The 20,138-nt window shown below is 45.2% G+C and overlaps 1 protein-coding gene across 2 annotated transcripts in view; it reads right to left on the bottom strand.

Moving 5' to 3' along the window:
* Positions 1-249: 249 nt before the first annotated feature.
* Positions 250-20,138, bottom strand: part of cdh13 (cadherin 13, H-cadherin (heart)) — a 607,588-nt gene continuing 587,699 nt past the window's right edge. For both annotated transcript variants that reach the window (XM_046352466.1, XM_046352473.1), the window contains 3 exons: positions 19,724-19,954; positions 18,503-18,721; positions 250-1,476 (listed from right to left, as the gene is read on the bottom strand). In XM_046352466.1, the coding sequence (XP_046208422.1) occupies positions 1,469-1,476; positions 18,503-18,721; positions 19,724-19,954 (458 nt within the window). In that variant the 3' untranslated portion in view covers positions 250-1,468. The remainder of the gene's footprint in view (positions 1,477-18,502; positions 18,722-19,723; positions 19,955-20,138) is intronic.

Genomic DNA, 20,138 nt, shown 5'->3' with positions numbered 1-20,138 from the left:
CCCCCCCCCACACACACACACACCTACCTACACATCATCTGTGGGATGCCGGCTTTCATCAAGTACTATACATGTGGTCTCTATGTAAATGAGCTCTGTCATGTAGGTATCCATGTGTGAAGGAGTATGAATAAGTAATGGTAGGATGTCTGTGAGAAGCCTTGGGTCTCCGTTTTGCTGTCAAAACCAGTTGGTAAACACACTTACAAGCCCTGTATGGGCTCTTACAAGCAATAAAACTTAATGTGATGGCAATTACAGTAACGGCTTTATTAAATTAGTGCAAAAGACAGACATAACTCACTCAAAATGTCACATTTTTCTTGCTTTATCGTGACTCATGGGGTCTTCCACACAAACCCACACACCCTTTTTTTTACGAGTGCAAAAAAACGAACCACCAATTCACTACCTTCCTTGACCTCTTTGTGTGACCCAGGGGGAGGCGGTACTAGTGTCAGAGAAACAAAACCATGTAACACAAGGCAGACAGATTGCTAATCAGCAAAGCAATTCAAGACTCCAGATTAAAATTAATCACAGATTCTCAAAAAACTGGAGATGTACATTAAAAATAGTAAAACACACCGATAGCATTAGAAATAGTGCCTAAAGTCCACAAAAATGTTTATCTTTTTTCTGTGGGGGTAATTGAAGAGCCGGCAGTCCAAATACATAAGTTAATTAATATATTTGTACAATGGTAAAAAATAAAATATATATAGTGTACTTTTTTGTAAGTTTCACACCGTTACTATAAAGATATATTGTTTTCCACTCCATGACAACTAATGCAATAGAAACAGAACGAATCAAAAAAGACTCCAGAAACTTCTGACTTGAGAAGGCTTATGGCTACCACCTTGCCCTAACCACAACCACTGCAGACAAAAACTGTTTTTTTTTCTCTCATTACAGTAGGAAACAAGATCAAATACACTCGTCTGTGACGAGAAAATAAAGTAATACATCAAAAAGTCAATGCTGTTCCTCATCCAGTATCCAGTAGCTCAGACTATGCAGTGTTTCCTTGCCCAGCGAAAGAGTCCATTCAGGCGGTGGTGTCCGTGACAACAGAACCCACAGAGATGGACGGAGGAGACAGGCAGGCGAGGGGTGGGAGAAGGATGGGTGAGGGAGAAGACCAGGGGCAAGGACAACTGTTCAGGGGAGGGGGAACAGAGCTAGGGGCGGTAGTGGACGGAGAGAGGGGTGGGGTAGAGGTGAAGGGTGGTAACTAAAAGCTTGTGGGGAACGGGGGGGGGGGGGGGGGGCTGGATAAGATAATGTGAGAAACCCAAGAAGCTTAATACCACAGAGGGCCAGTTTGAATTGTGTTTTTGTGTAATTGTTTGCTAGTTGTTTTAGTTATGGTGAGAGGTCTTCTCTCCTTAGGCTTGATGGCGTAGGTGAGATATGCTGTTTCTCTTCAGTGTTGCAAGTAGACTACAGTAGGTTTCATCACAATTTACAGGCCTGGTGAGAAAAGAGAGAATAGTGGATAGAAAGTGAAAAAGCAGAAGAGAGAATGTCATGGAGAGGAAGAGAAAGATAAACAGATAGTCAAGGGCATCGTCAACACAGATCAGTTGCAATCAATTACACAAGACAGGTGATAGGTATCCTACATTAAACATTCAGGATGCAGAGAACAGAGAAGATTGAAATATACACCCTTGGTACACATTTAGACAGAATAAAGAGACTCAATTATTGGTCTGTGTAAAATGGCCATGGAAACATTTGAGAGCTTGACAATGACATGTGCTCCTCTGTCACGCCCTGCTGAATGGAACATGTATTTATTTTCTATAGTGGTTACATTGCATTTGGAAACTATTCAGACCCCTTAACCTTTTCCACATTATGTTACACTACAGCCATATTCTAAAAATGCATTAAAACATATCCTTAGCAATCTACACACAATAACCCATAATGGCAAAGTTAAAACAGTTTTTTGAATTTTTTGCAAATGTGTAAAAAAAAAATAACAGAAATACCTTATTTACATAAGTATTCAGACCATTTGCTATGAGACTCGAAATTGAGCTCAGGCGCATCCTGTTTCCATTGATCATCCTTGAAATGTTTCTACAACTTGATTGGAGTCCACCTGTGGGAAATTCAATTGATTGGACATGATTTGGAAACGCACACACCTGTCTATATAAGGTCCCACAGTTGACAGTGCATGTCAGATCAAAAACCAAGCCATGAGGTCGAAGGAATTGTCCGTAGAGCTCTGAGACAGGACTGTGTCGAGGCATATTTTTTTGCAGGATTGAAGGTCCCCAAGAACACAGTGGCCTCCATCATTCTTTAATGAAAGAAGGGGGAGAACGGCCTTTGTCAGGGAGGTGACCAAGAACCCGATGGTCACTCTGACAGAGCTCCAGAGTTCCTCTGTGGAGATGGGAGAAACTTCCAGAAGGACAACCATCTCTGCAGCACTCCACCAATCAGGCCTTTATGTTAGTGGCCAGACAGAGCCACTCCCGAGTAAAAGGCACATGACAGCCCACTTGAAGTTTTTCAAAAGGCACCTAAAGGACTCTCAGACCATGAGAAACAAGATTCTCTGGTCTGATGAAACCAAGATGGAACTTCTTGGCCTGAATGCCAAGCGTCATGTCTGAAGGGAACCTGGCACCATCCCTAGGGTGAAGCATGGTGGCAGCATCATGCTGTGGGGTTGTTTTTCAGCTGCATGGACTGGGAGACTAATCAGGATTGAGGGAAAGATGAACAGAGTAAAGTACCGAGAGATATCCTTGATAAAAATCTGCTCCAGAGTGCTCAGGCCCTCAGACCGGGATGAAGGTTCACCATCCAAAAGGACAAGGACCCTAAGCACACAGCCAAGACAACTCAGAAGTGGCTTTGGGACAAGTCTCTAAATGTCCTTGAATGGCCCAGCCAGAGTTTGGACTTGAACCCGATCAAACATCTCTGGAGAGACCTGAAAATACCTGTGCAGCGATGCTCCCCATCCAACCTGACAGAGCTTGAGAGGATCTTCAGAGAAGAATGTAGTGTCATACCGAAGAAGGCTCGTGGCTGCAATGGCTGCCAAAGGGGCCTCAACAAAGGGTCTGAATACTTATGTTAATGTGATATTGAAGTTTTTTATTTTGTATTTGCACAAATCTCTAAAAACGGTTTTTAATCCATAAGCCTGTAACGTAACAAAATGTGGAAAAAGTCAATGAGTCTGAATACTTTGCGAATGCACTGTATGTATCACACTAGTCCCGAGGCTAGCAGGAAAAACACACATGAATTGCAGCCTGGTGCCTCATTTATAAGAAGTTACATGAAAGTAGGGTAATAAATATATATATATCTTATGGTGAAATAAATCAGATTGATACACAGACTGTGGGTACAGTTAGTGCTGCTAGCTAATCCTTTCTTCACACAGACATGTGTTCCACACACACAGCGTTATGAAATGTGAGTTGTTATCGATCCAGCTGTCTGTCTCCCTCTGCCATCTCTCATTCCTCTGTTCTGTCACTGTGGGCTCTACTCAGAACTCCGTCTCTGTCTTTCTCTCTCCATTATGACATGTAGCCTCTGTATGAGTATTGGTTGTTTTTCAACCGTGTCTGGACCGTAAGGACAGCCCCTCAGGACCATGGGACTGATCCTGCCTGAGCTCGTGTAGGAGGGTGTCATTCCTGTTGCTAGTGGAGACAGGCACTCTCTCTGCTGCAGAGCAGCCTTGCTGTTGCTCAAGGTCTGTATGCTACACAGATTCTGCTATTAGAATGGGGAGGTATTGTAGCGGCCATTTCTTTAGCCCATAGAAAATGCATTTTATATCTGATCTACAGAAAGAGATGAGATTGCCCATCTATACATGGAGAGTTAAGTTCATGATGTGCTCAAGGGTCCAGATTTTTTTAGCAAACTAAACGTCAAAAGATTTTCCTTCACTGCTGATCGACAAGTGAAATGCATGCAGTACAAAATAGAGTAAAAGAGATATGTAAATTAAAATGATTCCACCACTCTTACTTTCCTTGATAAATTGGGTATACACAGTTAGATTCAAATCAAATCAAATTGTATTAGTCACATGGTTGAATACAACAGTGAAATGCTTAATTACGAGCCCCTAAACAACAATGCAGTTAAAAAATATATATATTAAAAAAAATATGAATTAGAAATAAAAGTAACAAGTAATTAAAGAGCAGCAGTAAAATAACAACAGCAAGACCATATACAGGGGGGTACCGGCACAGAGTCAATGCGAGTGGGCACCAGGCCAGTCGAGTTATCAAAACGACCATACATAGATGATAACAACAGAGAGTAGCAGTGGTGTAAAAGAGGGGGGTAATGCAAATAGTCTGGGTAGCCATTTTATTACATGTTCAGGAGTTTCACTGATTTGTATTCAGCTCCCTTTCCCCTTTGTGTGTGTGTGTGCAGGGGGGGAGAGGGGCAGGGGTGAAAACTTTTCTGTTTTATTTTAAGAGAAATATGTCTTTCTCTTTTTCCATCTGTCTTTGCTCCTCTCTCTCCATTGTGTCCTCAAAATAAGTTTAGAGAGTGGTTTTGAGAAATGTGAACTGTAATTTTGTGAGACATTCTGAAATGAATTGGCCCTTAGACATCCCAAAATTTCGAAACGATCGAAGTGGGCCTGATTTGATGGGGGATATATCTAATGGGAGGAACTATAGATTTTTTATTTTCACAGTTGTTTTTCACTGGGCCTCTTTTCTACTATGCTGCTCTAAGTGATTCTGAAAAGGAACTATAAGTTGAATAACACTCTGGAGCACAGCGAAGACACTCATGCTTCAGAGATGTGTTTTGCGAATGTAATGAGACTCTGGGAACCTTTATCCACGTGTGCAGGCCTTGAAACATACCAATTCTTTCCCCTCTGGCTAAAAACTCACGTCCTGAAAAATGAAAATAAACAGCTAAATCAATTCACCTCAGCTCTCACATGGAGGCAATAAAGTCAGGCATGGAGCGGATAAGAGAGACTCTTACCCCCACCAATCTGAGTGAAAATGGGAAGGGAAATGTGACCAGCACACCTGCTGTACCTGGAGAGGCTGAGATGTGGAGGGAATGGTGGAGAGAGAAAGAAAGAGGGAAAGAGAGAGAGAGAGAGAGAGAGAGAGAGAGAGAGAGAGAGAGAGAGAGAGAGAGAGAGAGAGAGAGAGAAAGAAAAAGATGGAAAGAAGGATAGGAGGCAGAGAGAGAGAGGGATAGAGGGAGACAGAGGGCTGTTTGATCTAATCAACATCACCTTAATTGGGTGAAAGTGCTACTGGCAGAAGTCAGCTGGAGTTGGGGCAAACATAATAACTCACACGCTGCCCTCGTAAAATCCAGTCCAGAATAATTACCATCCTCCCTGCCTGTGGATCTACCCTTCCTTCTCTCCTCCATCTTCATCTCATTCTCAATGTCAATATGTCAGGAGACAGCATACAGTGAGCCATATCCAATATCTGCTCCATTTGTAAAGAGAAGGAGGAGTGTAAAGTTTGCCCTTTGAAAGTCTAATCATATAGCAACAACCCTCACTGTCACTCTCTGCTTCCCATTATGACTTTAAAGTGAGTAGTTCTGACAACTAGAACAACTAGAAACATTTGCGTTTTATAGTATGATAAAAAGATATGTGCTGTTCAAATTATCCTTTGCCAAACTGACATGGCACCGACAGACATGGCAGCTCTGCTTCCAGCTCCTAAGCAACTTTGCAGTATTTAGTTTTTTTGTGTGTTATTTCTTACAGTATTAGCCCATAATGTTTTCTGTGTTATTACGTACAGCTGGAAATAACTTTTGGATATCAGAGCGGCAGTAACTCACCAGCATTATGACCATGGTACTTTGTTCGTACCCCTCAGGGCAATTGAATTTATCCAAGAGGCTAATCCAAGATGCTGCCGGAGGAGAAAAGGTATTCAGAGAGGACTTCTAGTCCGACTCAGGAGGCGTGCACACCATCCACTGCTTCCGAGTATATTACTTGCTAATGTTCAGTCTCTGGACAATGAAGTAGATGAGCTCAGGGCGAGGATCTCCTTCTAGAGAGACATTAGGGACTGTAACATACTCTGTTTCACAGAATCATGGCTCTCTCGGGATATACTGTCCCCATCCATACAGCCAGCTGGGTTCTAAGTACATCGCGCAGACAGGAATAAAGAACTCTCTGGGAAGAAGAAAGGCGGGGGTGTATGTTTCATGATTAATGACTCATGGTGTGATTTTGATAACACACAGAAACTCAAGTCCGTTTCTTCACCCAACATAGAATACCTCACAATCAAATGCCAACCGTATGACATCCCACGATAATTATCTTCGGTTATAGTCACAGCCGTTTATATTCCCCCTCAAGCAAATACCACGACGGCACTCAAGGCACTACATTGGACTTTATGCAAACTGGAAACCACATCCTGAGGCCACATGTATTGCAGCTGGGGATTTTAACAAAACAAATTTGAGGAAAGCACTAGCAAAGTTCTATCATCACATTGACTGTAGTACTCGATCTGGAAAAACACTAGACCACTTATTATTATATATTATTATTATTACCACTGCTACTCCCCCTTTTTGAGATGCCTACAAGGCCCTTCCCGTGGCAAATCAGATCACAACATTTTAATCCTCCCTTCCTATAAGCAGAAACTCAAACAGTAAGTACCGTGCTAAGGTCTATTCAACGCTGGTCTGACCAATCGGAATCCATGCTTCAGGATTGTTTTGATCACGTGGACTGGGATATGTCCTGGGTAGCCTCTCAGAATAACATTGACGTATACACGGACACGGTGACTGAGTTCATCAGGAAGTGTATAGAGGATGTTGTTCCCACGGTGACTATTAAAACCTATCCAAATCAGAAACCATCGATTGTTAGCCGCATTTGCGCAAAACTGAAAGCTCAAACCACCGCATTTAACCATGACAAGGTGACTGGAATATGGTAGAAATAAAAACAGTGTACTTATTCCCTCCTTAAGGCAATCAAACAGGCAAAACTTCAGTACAGAGACAAAGTGGAGTCGCAATTAAACTGCTCAGCAGACACGAGACAATCACGGATTACAAAGGGAAAACCAGCTCTGTCAAGAACACAGAAGTCTTGCTTCCGGACAAGCTAAACACCTTCTTCGCCCGCTTTGAGGATAACACAATGCCACCGACACGGCCCGCTCCAAAGGACTGTAGCCGGCATGATGAAGACATTTAAGTGTGTTTACCCCTCGTAAGGCTGCCAGCCCAAACGGCATCCCCAGCCGCATCCTCAGAGCATGCGCAGGCCAGCTGGCTGGAGTGTTTACGAACATATTCTATCTCTCCCAATCCCATTCTGCTGTACCCACTTGCTTCAAGATGTCCACCTTTGTTCCTGTACCCAAGAAAGCAAAGGTAACTGAACTAAATTCCTATTGCCCCGAACCATTCACGTCTGTCATCATGAAGTGCTTTGAGATGCTAGTCACCTCTACCTTACCTTACCTGACACCCTAGACCCACTTCAATTTGCTTACCACCCTAATAGATCCACAGACGATGCAATCGCCATCGCATTCCCATCTGGGGGAATACCTACGTAAGAATGCTGTTCATTGACTGTAGCTCAACCTTCAGTGGCATAGTACCTTCCAAGTTAAGATTGGGGCCCTGGGTCTGAACCTCACCCTGTGGAACTGGGTCCTGAACTTCCTGACGGGCCGCCACCAGGTGGTGAAGGTGAACACACCCACCGCTGATTTGATGAAATATCTCAAAATGTCAAGTGCCATAATTCAGTAAAACAGTCGTGACTAGGCTAGACACAGCATTAAACATGACATTGGCAAACAAAGATTTTAGCATTTTTAATTGGAGGGGAAGAGGGTTTATCAACCAGGTAATGTCATACCTATTCAATCAAAACAGAGAGATTAAAAGAAGAATAATTAAAATTACCAAGGAGGAGGCGGATCCCATTTCTCCTCCTCCTAAATAACTTTCTCCTGTTACCGAGTGGATTAGAGCTGGGAAAGTGGCTGTCTGGGCAGAAAAGGGGATTTAAACCACACTGTGTGTGTGTGTGTGTGTGTGTGTGTGTGTGTGTGTGTGTGTGTGTGTGTGTGTGTGTGTGTGTGTGTGTGTGTGTGTGTGTGTGTGTGTGTGTGTGTGTGTGTGTGTGTGTGTGTGTGTGTGTGTGTGTGTGTGTGTGTGTGTGTGTGTGTGTGTGTGTGTGTGTGTGTACTCATCAGGGAGGGTGGATGCACGTTGGCTGACCGAGGCAGGCTATCTGCCTGGGTTTATTTCCCTATTTGTGGATTAATTGCCTTTTCTCTGAGATTCGGCAGCAGCCCTTTATCAAATCTCCAACAGCTTCTAAAATCCCACAGTGCTCACCTGAGCTTCTGAGAACAACAGTAACAACAACACACCCACACAGGGAATAAATGTCAAATATGCCTTGAGGAGCCTCATCAACATTTTAGCCTTTAACTGATAGCTGATAACTGGCTCATCATTGTGAATGTGTCCCAATGCGGCCAACATTATACTGTAACTAGTACACAGCCCATGATATATGTTAGAAAGCAGAACAGGCAGTGTTTGGCTGTGGGCATAGGGGAGATTGCAGGAGGGTGGCTGCAGGAGGGTGACTGAGCCTTGAGACAGCCCAATGGGAGTAGGAGAGGAAATGTCAACTGGTTTAATACTGCAGCTGCTCGTTCACCCATGCCTTTCACTTTATCACCTCCACTCACATGTGTTTCCCTCATAAGCTAAGAAACACAATTATCTTAAAAGGCCAGTGGTGCCCACAGCGCTCATGTGAAAAAACAACTCTATTTGCTGTATTCACATGCTGCAGTCCATCCAGCAGCTCCGTCAGACCTAACATCACATGATGCTAGACTTCCATTTCAGACCTGCCAGAACCTGCTGGAAAAAGATAGTGCCAGTCCCTTCAGGATTCTGCAGCATTCTTTTGTGATAGTTGCGGGCCAAAATGCTTGATTTTGTTGCGTCAATTTTTACATTTTGCATGGCAATTTGCGATGATTTTGTCTGATCTATCACAAAAATGTGGTGGAAAGTTTGTTGACGTGTTGCTTGTTTAAACCATTTTATGCAATAAATGTAAGGTGATTGGTTACAATTGCGCACCCCCTTTTTGTAGTGCGGTGATCGGATAGTTATCCGCAGTAATATTGCAATGATTTGACAGTTTTATGCAGTAATAGTGCAGTTATTGGCCAAATTTGCAAGCCATAATATTCAGGGAATTGTTGATTTTGTAAATACTGGAGGGACTGTAATACAAATACACTCAAACACACTCTGTCAGTCAGTCAGGCCATTCACTGACAGTGAGACAGGGGGCACTGTGGTCATCTCTGTCAAACTGGCAAATTGGTATTACAATCTAAATGAGAGAATTTCCTCAACAAATTAGCTATCCTACATGTATTAGTACTCTTACTAACAATGGTCATTATTTTGTTTGCCTTCAAACAGTAAGCACAGTCCAGATCATTTAATCCACCACACACAAGCAAACAAAACAATACACACACGCTACATCTGTATGTTGCTTGACATGAAATCTACCCTGTCCAATTAGGCTCTGTTACAGAGGCACAGCAGCAGAACTCAAGGTGGGATTTGAGGCCCCATGAGTTACAGGTATGTGGGAAAGTGGAGCAGGTTGTAGTGGAGCAGGTTGTAGTGGAGCAAGTTCCTTGGCGTCCACATCACCAACAAACGAGCGTGGTCCAAGCACACCAAGACAGTCATGAAGTGGGCACGACAAAACCTATACCCCCTCAGGAGACTGAAAAGATTTGGCATGGGTCCTCAGATCCTCAAAAGGTTTTACAGCTACACCATCGAGAGCATCCTGACGGGTTGAATCACTGTCTGGTATGGCAACTGCTCGGCCTTCGACCGCAAGGCACAGTACATCTCCTGGGCTAAGCTTCTTGCCATCCAGGAACTCTATACCAGGCAGTGTCAAAGGAAGGCCCTAAAAATTGTCAAAGACTCCAGCCACCCTATTCATAGACTGTTCTCTCAAAGAACAGGTACAAAGTCTAGGTCCAAGAGCTTCTAAACAGCTTCTACCCCCAAGACATAAGACTACTGAACAGCTAATCAAATGGCTACCCAGACTATTTGCACCCCCCCCTCCCCATTCCCCTACGCTGCTGTTACTCTCTGTTATTAACTATGCATAGCCACTTTAATAACCCTACCTCCATGTACATTACCTCAATTACCTCAACACAGATACCCCCGCACATTGACACACTGACTCTGAACCGGTACCCCCTGTATGTAGCCTCCACATTGACTTTGAACAGGTACCCACTGTTTGTAGCCTCCACACTGACTCTGTACCGGTACCCCCTGTATATAGCCTCCACATTTACTCTGTACCGGTACCCCCTGTATGTAGCCTCCACACTGACTCTGTACCGGTACCCCCTGTATGTAGCCTCCACACTGACTCTGTACCGGTACCCCCTGTATGTAGCCTCCACACTGACTCTGTACCGGTACCCCCTGTATGTAGCCTCCACACTGACTCTGTACCGGTACCCCCTGTATATAGCCTCCACACTGACTCTGTACTGGTACCCCCTGTATATAGCCTCCACATTGACTCTGTACCGGTACCCCCTGTATGTAGCCTCCACATTGACTCTGTACCGGTACCCCCTGTATATAGCCTCCACACTGACTCTGTCCCGACACCCCCTGTATGTAGCCTCCACATTGACACTGTACCGGTACCCCCTGTATGTAGCCTCCACACTGACTCTGTACCGGTACCCCCTGTATATAGCCTCCACATTGACTCTGTACCGGTACCCCCTGTATGTAGCCTCCACATTGACTCTGCCTACCGGTACCCCCTGTATGTAGCCTCCACACTGACTCTGTACCGGTACCCCCTGTATATAGCCTCCACACTGACTCTGTACCGGTACCCCCTGTATATAGCCTCCACATTGACTCTGTACTGGTACCCCCTGTATGTAGCCTCCACATTGACTCTGTACCGGTACCCCCTGTATATAGCCTCCACACTGACTCTGTACCGATACCCCCTGTATGTAGCCTCCACATTGACACTGTACCGGTACCCCCTGTATGTAGCCTCCACACTGACTCTGTACCGGTACCCCCTGTATATAGCCTCCACATTGACTCTGTACCGGTACCCCCTGTATGTAGCCTCCACATTGACTCTGTACCGGTACCGCCTGTATGTAGCCTCCACACTGACTCTGTACCGGTACCCCCTGTATATAGCCTCCACATTGACTCTGTACCTGTACCCCCTGCATATAGCCTCCACATTGACTCTGAACCGGTACCCCCTGCATATAACCTCCACATTGACTCTGTACTGGTACCCCCTGCATATAACCTCCAAATTGACTCTGTACTGGTACCCCCTGCATATAGCCTCCACATTGACTCTGTACCGGTACCCCCTGTATGTAGCCTCCACATTGACTCTGTACTAGTACCCCCTGCATATAGCCTCCACATTGACTCTGTACTAGTACCCCCTGCATATAGCCTCCACATTGACTCTGTACCGGTACCCCCTGCATATAGCCTCCACATTGACTCTGTACTAGTACCCACTGCATATAGCCTCCACATTGACTCTGTACTAGTACCCCCTGCATATAGCCTCCACATTGACTCTGTACTGGTACCCCCTGCATATAGCCTCCACATTGACTCTGTACTAGTACCCCCTGCATATAGCCTCCACATTGACTCTGTACTGGTACCCCCTGTATGTAGCCTCCACATTGACTCTGTACCGGTACCCCCTGTATGTAGCCTCCACATTGACTCTGTACCAGTACCCCCTGTATGTAGCCTCCACATTGACTCTGTACCGGTACCCCCTGTATGTAGCCTCCACATTGACTCTGTACCAGTACCCCCTGTATATAGCCTCCACACTGACTCTGTACCGGTACCCCCTGTATGTAGCCTCCACATTGACTCTGTACCGGTACCGCCTGTATGTAGCCTCCACACTGACTCTGTACCGGTACCCGCTGTATATAGCCTCCACATTGACTCTGTACCGGTACCCCCTGTATATAGCCTCCACATTGACTCTGTACCGGTACCCCCTGCATATAGCCTCCACATTGACTCTGTACTAGTACCCCCTGCATATAGCCTCCACATTGACTCTGTACTGGTACCCCCTGCATACAGCCTCCACATTGACTCTGTACTAGTACCTCCTGCATATAGCCTCCACATTGACTCTGTACTAGTACCCCCTGCATATAGCCTCCACATTGACTCTGTACTGGTACCCCCTGCATACAGCCTCCACATTGACTCTGTACTAGTACCCCCTGCATATAGCCTCCACATTGACTCTGTACTGGTACCCCCTGCATATAGCCTCCACATTGACTCTGTACTAGTACCCCCTGCATATAGCCTCCACATTGACTCTGTACTGGTACCCCTGTATGTAGCCTCCACATTGACTCTGTACCGGTACCCCCTGTATGTAGCCTCCACATTGACTCTGTACTGGTACCCCCTGCATATAGCCTCCACATTGACTCTGTACTAGTACCCCCTGCATATAGCCTCCACATTGACTCTGTACTGGTACCCCCTGTATGTAGCCTCCACATTGACTCTGTACCGGTACCCCCTGTATGTAGCCTCCACATTGATTCTGTACTGGTACCCCCTGTATGTAGCCTCCACATTGACTCTGTACCGGTACCCCCTGTATGTAGCCTCCACATTGACTCTGTACTGGTACCCCCTGTATGTGGCCCCGCTATTGTTATTTACTGCTGCTCCTTAATTATTAGTTTTTATTATCTCTTACATTTTTGTTGATGGTGTTTTCTTAAAACTGCATTGTTAGTTAAGGGCTTGTATGTAAGTAAACATTTCACTGTTATATATGTGACAAATAACATTTTAATTTGATTTTGATTGATCTGATATCATGACAACCTGGCTGCAAAACATGCAACTGTCCCCAGAAATGTGATTCACATGTTTGCCTGACCTCCCACTGTTATTCGGTCTAGGCTTCTGTACACTGTAGGTAGTTTATATACATTGCTAATAATAGCCTACTTTACACATTGCTTATCTCATAAGCTTTGCTAAGCTGTAAGTTTTCTTATTAGATTAGTTTTCTCATTAGATTTTTCCATATTGGTATTGTTTGCTCAATGTCATTTCTTGTTGCCTTTAAAATCTTTCATTCAAAATAAAGCTGTGAGAGAGAATCACCTATAAACTCTGACTTTCAAAATGGTTCCCATTTGAAAGCTGCAACTAGGACATTAAACACTTAATTAGAAGCCTATTTGGGAAATACTCTTAATAACTTTAACTTTTCTTAATGCTTTTGATGGGCTATTTTAATGAGGATTTGGCTTTGGCCGTTTGGTTCGGAGCAGCAAGGAGGAGGGATGCAGGCATCATTGTCCCACACGATGAAGTCTGGGAGGGGACTGTTTATCTGTTTCCATCTGTTAGTACGTTAGTGCGTTTATCACACGTCTCAAAACAGCACTGGCCCGATTTTGACAAAACTTAGGTGAATGATGCGTCTTGCCAGAGAGATCCGGAATTTACTAAATTACACTGATTGGCCAGATGGGGTCACTATAACAACAGAATGAAAATGCTACCTTTGAAAGGTCACGCCCCTCATCCCATTTGACCTTAAGTCATGGAATTCGGTACATAGGTCCCTCTCCTCACAAGGAAGACATTTGACCCATAAGGTCCACCATGACAGATTTTCTGCCATTTAGAATTTTGTGAAAAACGCTACTCTTCTGGCACTGAATGACTGATCTGCACGAAACTGTATAGGCGGCATCCATGGACAATGGTCTGTCAACGTAATATCTCAGACACCACTGGCATCACTCGTGGGGAACGGCATGTTTACTGTTGCCTTCTTTCTTTTAGACTAAGCTTTGCTCAACTGTAAGATTTGTTCAAACTACTCGTTAGATTTTTCTCTATTGCTATTGTTTGTTATAACTATCTCATTATTACCTTAGGCTTGTCATGTTTTTAGGTTATTCAGAAACAACTTCAAACTTTTGGAGGACTCTGGGCGGTAGGAGGCGAGAGAAGCCAGCATGCATAAAAACAGAACTTATGTTCATATCAAATGAAGAGAAAAGAGAAAATGTGGATTTAAAAATAATTAGATGGCTGTCAATCATCTTCGATATCTGTTACTATCGTAATATTGCCCAACAATATGATGGAGCAGCATCTCTCCTTAGGCTGAGTGCAGTCCTCTCTGGTGAACTTACAGCAAGCTCCACCACCCATACAGTGTTTCAGACCTTTCTTTCCCATACATAGAGCCTGCTATAGAAGGCCTGCAGGCAGATGCAGTGTAAATGTCAATTCTACAGAAAGTACGTGTGTGAATGTGTTCAGAAATTGTGTCTTTACAGTGTGTGGGTGAAGGCACATAATTGTACGTACCACAGGGGGCTGGTGAGGGGAGGTAACAATAGTAACACAAACATGTGTTTGAAACCATTCCATAAATTCCATTCCAGTGATTATTATGAGCCCATCCTCCCAACCTGCCTGCGGTAAGTACAGTAGGGAAGGGAGGGAGTGTGGGTGTTAGACAGCATGCACGTACAGTATGAGATTGGATATGTGTGAGCGTGTGTGATTCGTGTCAGAGGGGGTACAGACAGTCTAATCTCCTCACACCTTTCTTCTCTCAGACTCTTCTGTCACTTGCCTTGAGCTCTTTCTATTTTTTCACTGTCTTTCTGCTGAGGGGTCAGAGTTCAGCCTGGTGATAAGGGAATTGAAATCACAGTATCTTTCTCCTCGACTTCTCTCACTATCTGGCCCCGCTACAAGAGTGATCAGTCTCCTCTATCTGTGCCTGAGCGGTAGAGCCTGGGTCTGGCTGATGTGGCCTGACAGAAGTCATCTCTCTCTGTGTATCGCTGTACCGACTCTGATACAGAGGGGACCTCTATGGCCCAGCTCTCTTCTCACCAGCTCCCACTGGAGACAGACAAAGATGACCTCTCTCCATATATCACTACCTGTCTCTCCGAGCTGCAGAGCTCAGCTTAATAATATGCCGCAGTGCCTGCTGTTGATGCTATACTGCGACTCCACATAACACACCCCATTCAGCTATGGTTTTGGCCAATGAAACGACATGCTTTAGTTGGTTAATGAATGCCGAGGTCTATCAGTACATGATGGTGTGTCATAATGAATGCCAATGAAAAGCTCTGCATGCCACCCATTTAACATTAACTGGCTCATACACACACCGGCTGTTTCCACATTGGCCACTGGTAACAAAGCATCTAAAACATAGACGAGAGAGAGAGAGAGAGAGAGAGAGAGAGAGAGAGAGAGAGAGAGAGAGAGAGAGAGAGAGAGAGAGAGAGAGAGAGACGAGAGAGAGAGAGAGAGAGAGAGAGAGAGAGAGAGAGAGACGAGAGAGAGAGAGAGAGAGAGAGAGAGAGAGAGAGAGAGAGAGAGAGAGAGAGAGAGAGAGAGAGAGAGAGAGAGAGAGAGAGAGAGAGAGAGAGAGAGAGAGAGAGAGAGAGAGAGAGAGAGAGAGAGAGAGAGAAGAAGAAAAAAAGCAGGCTTATCATGATTAATCATCTCTGGGATGCGTCAGGTTGAATGTCAAGATCCCTCCTCAGGTCCACTGAGTGAACCCAGTCAGTTCAGTTATCTGGTCTATTGTCAGAACCCTGTCTGTATGCCCCTGGCCTCACAGCTGGCCTTAGAGAGGCAGAGAGGGGGAGAGAGAGAAGTGAGTAGTGAGACAGAAAAGAGGACAGATGGAGAGATACATACCCAAAGGGAGAGTGATGGATGGAGGAACGACGTGAGATAGAGAGATATGGAGAGAAAATTAGGAGATGAGGAAAAGAGATTGTGATTGTAAGTCAGGGATGCCTGGAGATTGAGAGATAAAGAGAGAGAGAGTGAATGAATGAATGAGTGATAGAGAAGAAGAAAAACTGAGAGAGAAGGGAAATGGAAGTGGGTGAGCGAATAGAGAGAGAGAGAGTGATGAGAGGGAGAAAAGAGAGAGAGAGAGAGAGAGAGAGAGAGAGAGAGAGAGAGAGAGAGAGAGAGAGAGAGAGAGAGAGAGAGAGAGAGAGAGAGAGAGGGACTGATGAGGGAGAAAGTTAGTGGCTGCTTGGTATGATCAGGCCTGCAGGCGTCTTTTGCTCAACACTCTCAATGGCTCCATTGTGCGTTGAATTACAGATGGGACATCCTCCTCTCTTTCCCCCTCCTCCCTCCCTCCATTCTCTGGCTCCCCTCCTGCCGAACACTGCCGTGGGCACGGAACTCAGCCGTAAAACCAGCCCAGCCCACAATCCCCCTCTGAACCCAGGATAGGCATATATTTAACAGTTGAAAGTTATTTTATTCCTCCAGAAGACTGGCTGTTAGAAGTGCACCATTATGCCTCCCATTCTCATTGGAGGAGTAAATTATTAATGTATCACCAATGGTATAAATGAGATATACAGTGTGAGCTCCCAACAGGAGTCCCTGGAAAGCTTCTGGCTGTAGCGGGGGATGCTAGATTAACGGTGGGGGAGACACAGACACACCAACACAAACAAAAAGAGACGCTGGGAACAGGTCTAAAAGTCGCAGTAAAGACGCCTGAGATTAAATGAGCGTATATTCTGCCCAAGGCATGTCGATATTAGCAGCAGCAGCAGCAGCAGTTTTACCACCATCAACAAGCACACATACCATTAACGTTTAAGGCAGAGGAATGTGGAGTCTGGATAGAACTCTACGTATGCGGTGTAAAAGTTTTAGAACATTATGGATGAGATTGTGTCTGATATATACTGTATCACCCCTGGCTGGGAAACTATCACCACTTTCATCATGCGTAGGGGTGTTCGTTAAGTCTCCATTTAGTGTGCTGCAGACCTATGAAAAAGTATGTGGTCAAGGGCCCCCCGAGTGGCGCAGTGGGCCAATGCACTGCAGTGCATGAGGCGTCACTACAGACCCGGGTTCGATCCCAGGCTGTTTCACAACAGGCCGTTACCTGGAGTCCTACAGGACGGTGCACACCGTTGTCTGGGTTAGGGGAGGGTTTGGGCGCGGGGGCTTTACTTGGCTCGTCACGCTCTAGCGACTCCCTGTGGCAGGCCGGGCCAGGCTGACTTCAGTCGTCAGTTGAGCGGTGTTTCCTCCGACACATTGGTGCGGCTTACTTCCAGGTTAACTTTCTGGATGTTAAGAAGGGTGGTTTAGCGGGTCATGTTTCGGAGGACACATGACTCGACCTTCGCCTCTCCCAAGTCGGTTGGGGAGTTGCATCGATGAGACTGGATCGCAATTTGATATCATGAAAAAGGGGGTAAGAATACAAATAAAAAATAAGTATGAGATCATCTAAATACATTTCATATACTTTTAACTAACTGGTTTCCCCAATCATCTGTGATGCCAGCTAGCTAGTGTTCATATGGATGTCACAGTGACATGCCAATTAGCTAACGTTACTGCACCCCTGTAAGCAAGGCGACAAGGCAAGCAAATGCCCAGTGCACCGTTGTGCTTGCCGACGTGGGATGCTTCCCACTGGGCAGCTACTGTGTCGCCAGCAGTAGCTAGTAACGTGGCCAATCTTTTCCCTCCCAGGATTGTATTGTCCCACAATGTCCCGCAGCGGTGTGGGAAATAGCTAGTGTAGCCAATATCAGGAGGTGACAATTACAGCAAGCATATGCATACAACGCATACAACACATACAAGTAACAGTACACTCATCATCAGTACTTACATCAAAAATAAACAATTGTCCGTTTTATTAACTGAAACTGTACAATTATTTTGTATGTAAAACTAACAGTAAAATCCGACAATGACTCTGACTCATCATCTGGCTACAAAACCAAAGTCCAAATTATTGTGTTAGTTTAATGCTAAACTCGCCCATAGCTGTATACCACATAGTCACAACCGACTAGAGCTGGTGTATACTCACAGAATAGGGAGAGCAGGACTAGAGATACCGTATACTCACAGAATAGGGAGAACAGGACTAGAGATACCGTATACTCACAGAATAGGGAGAGCAGGACTAGAGATACTGTATACTCACAGAATAGGGAGAGCAGGACTAGAGATACTGTATATTCACAGAATAGGGAGAGCAGGACTAGAGATACAGTATACTCACAAAATAGGGAGAGCAGGACTAGAGATACAGTATACTCACAGAATGGGGAGAGCAGGACTAGAGATACAGTATACTCACAAAATAGGGAGAGCAGGACTAGAGATACAGTATACTCACAGAATGGGGAGAGCAGGACTAGAGATACTGTATACTCACAGAATAGGGAGAGCAGGGCTAGAGATACCGTATACTCACAGAATAGGCAGAGCAGGACTAGAGATACTGTATACTCACAGAATAGGGAGAGCAGGACTAGAGCCAGCAGCATCATCAGGTTGGAGCATACAGAGCCAGCACCACTGCAGTCCATTCTGTTCTTCTTACAGGTACACACTTGGACCTTGATCTCGGTGCTGTTGGAGAGTGGAGGCAGGCCAGAGTCTGTCACTACCAGGGGTAACTGGTAGTTGGCCCTCTTCATACTCTGTAGCAGCATGATCTGGGCATGTGTGTCTGAAATAGAGACCAGGCAATGAGGTTAACTGACAAGATAATTATGTTTATATACTTACATGCTGGAGCATGGGCCACACTGTACAATCATGACAGTTAATTAAACAGACAAATGAATAGAGATGCATAAACAGCACACATGCACGCAGCAGGGATGGGGTCAATTTTAGTAATTGAAAAAATGGTATCTCAGTAAACTGAAAAGTAGAAGCAATTTAATTCACAGACACACACACACAGCGGCACACAGACGCGCACAGACACACACACACACACACACACACACACACACACACACACACACACACACACACACACACACACACACACACACACACACACACACACACACACACACACACACACACACACACACACACACACACACACACACACACACACACACACACACCAGACTAACAGAAGTAAACACACATAGGTCATGGCCAGGATCATTCTAGCTAGAATGCTGTATATCCATTTCTCGTCAACCTGTCTCTTTGTGCTCCCTATCTATCCCAGCAGAGTTGATTGAAGGGCATTTCCCCCTGTCACCCACATGCAATGCTTTTGCACAGGCTTTAGCCTCTGTCAGTCAGTCCTTCAATCAGAGGAGCAGCAGGTCCGGCAGACATGATGCAAATCCTGAATCAATGTCTGTGCTCCATGTCTGCCGCTCCTCTCATCCACAGCCCTGCTGTCCCACTGAGGCCACCCATAGAACCTGACATTACGGAGACATATAGCAGAGAACAAGTAGGCCTACTGTCTAACGCCTGTCCCCAGAGACACATTCAACGGATGTATGGCAGTCCCCCCCCCACCACACCCCATGTTTCTAATGACACGTCTTCTTACTTTATATGGGAGAGGAGACCGTATGAAATAGCCCTATAATTCCCCACTTTACCCATCACAAAGCATGGGCTTGTACTGCTAAAATGTACTGTGAGTGCCTGTATCAGTCTAGGGGGTGTACTGTAGGTTACAGTCTGAACTCACTGTTGACCCTGGAGACCTTCCACGTCTTCTCCAGCCCTGGCTGCTTCCCCAGCTCGATCTTAAAGGGCCCAGCGTTGGGGTGGATGTCCCTGTCCCGCCCCCCCACGATCACCACACTGTCCTTGGTGTCTTCACACACCCGTACCACAGATGGGTGAACGTAGGGAGCATTGTCATTGTAGTCCTCTAGGTGGATGACCAGAGTGCCAGTACCAGAGGCTGGGCGACTACCTGTGAGTAGGACACAATACACACCTGTTAGAAAAACATCAATAACACAGCTCTCTCTGTTACAAACACGAGGCACTGTTGTGAGTACTGTAGCTATACACATTTCTCTGATGGCTTGGGACATTTCCATTTCAGATTTACCAAGTATCAGTTTCTTTCCACTTCAATACAGGGTTGATTCAGG

Source organism: Oncorhynchus gorbuscha, linkage group LG01, assembly GCF_021184085.1.
Source record: "Oncorhynchus gorbuscha isolate QuinsamMale2020 ecotype Even-year linkage group LG01, OgorEven_v1.0, whole genome shotgun sequence".
NCBI classification, from domain to species: domain Eukaryota; kingdom Metazoa; phylum Chordata; class Actinopteri; order Salmoniformes; family Salmonidae; genus Oncorhynchus; species Oncorhynchus gorbuscha.
The sequence above is the reverse complement of the archived record's forward strand: the minus strand, read 5'-3'. Positions and strand labels throughout refer to the sequence as shown.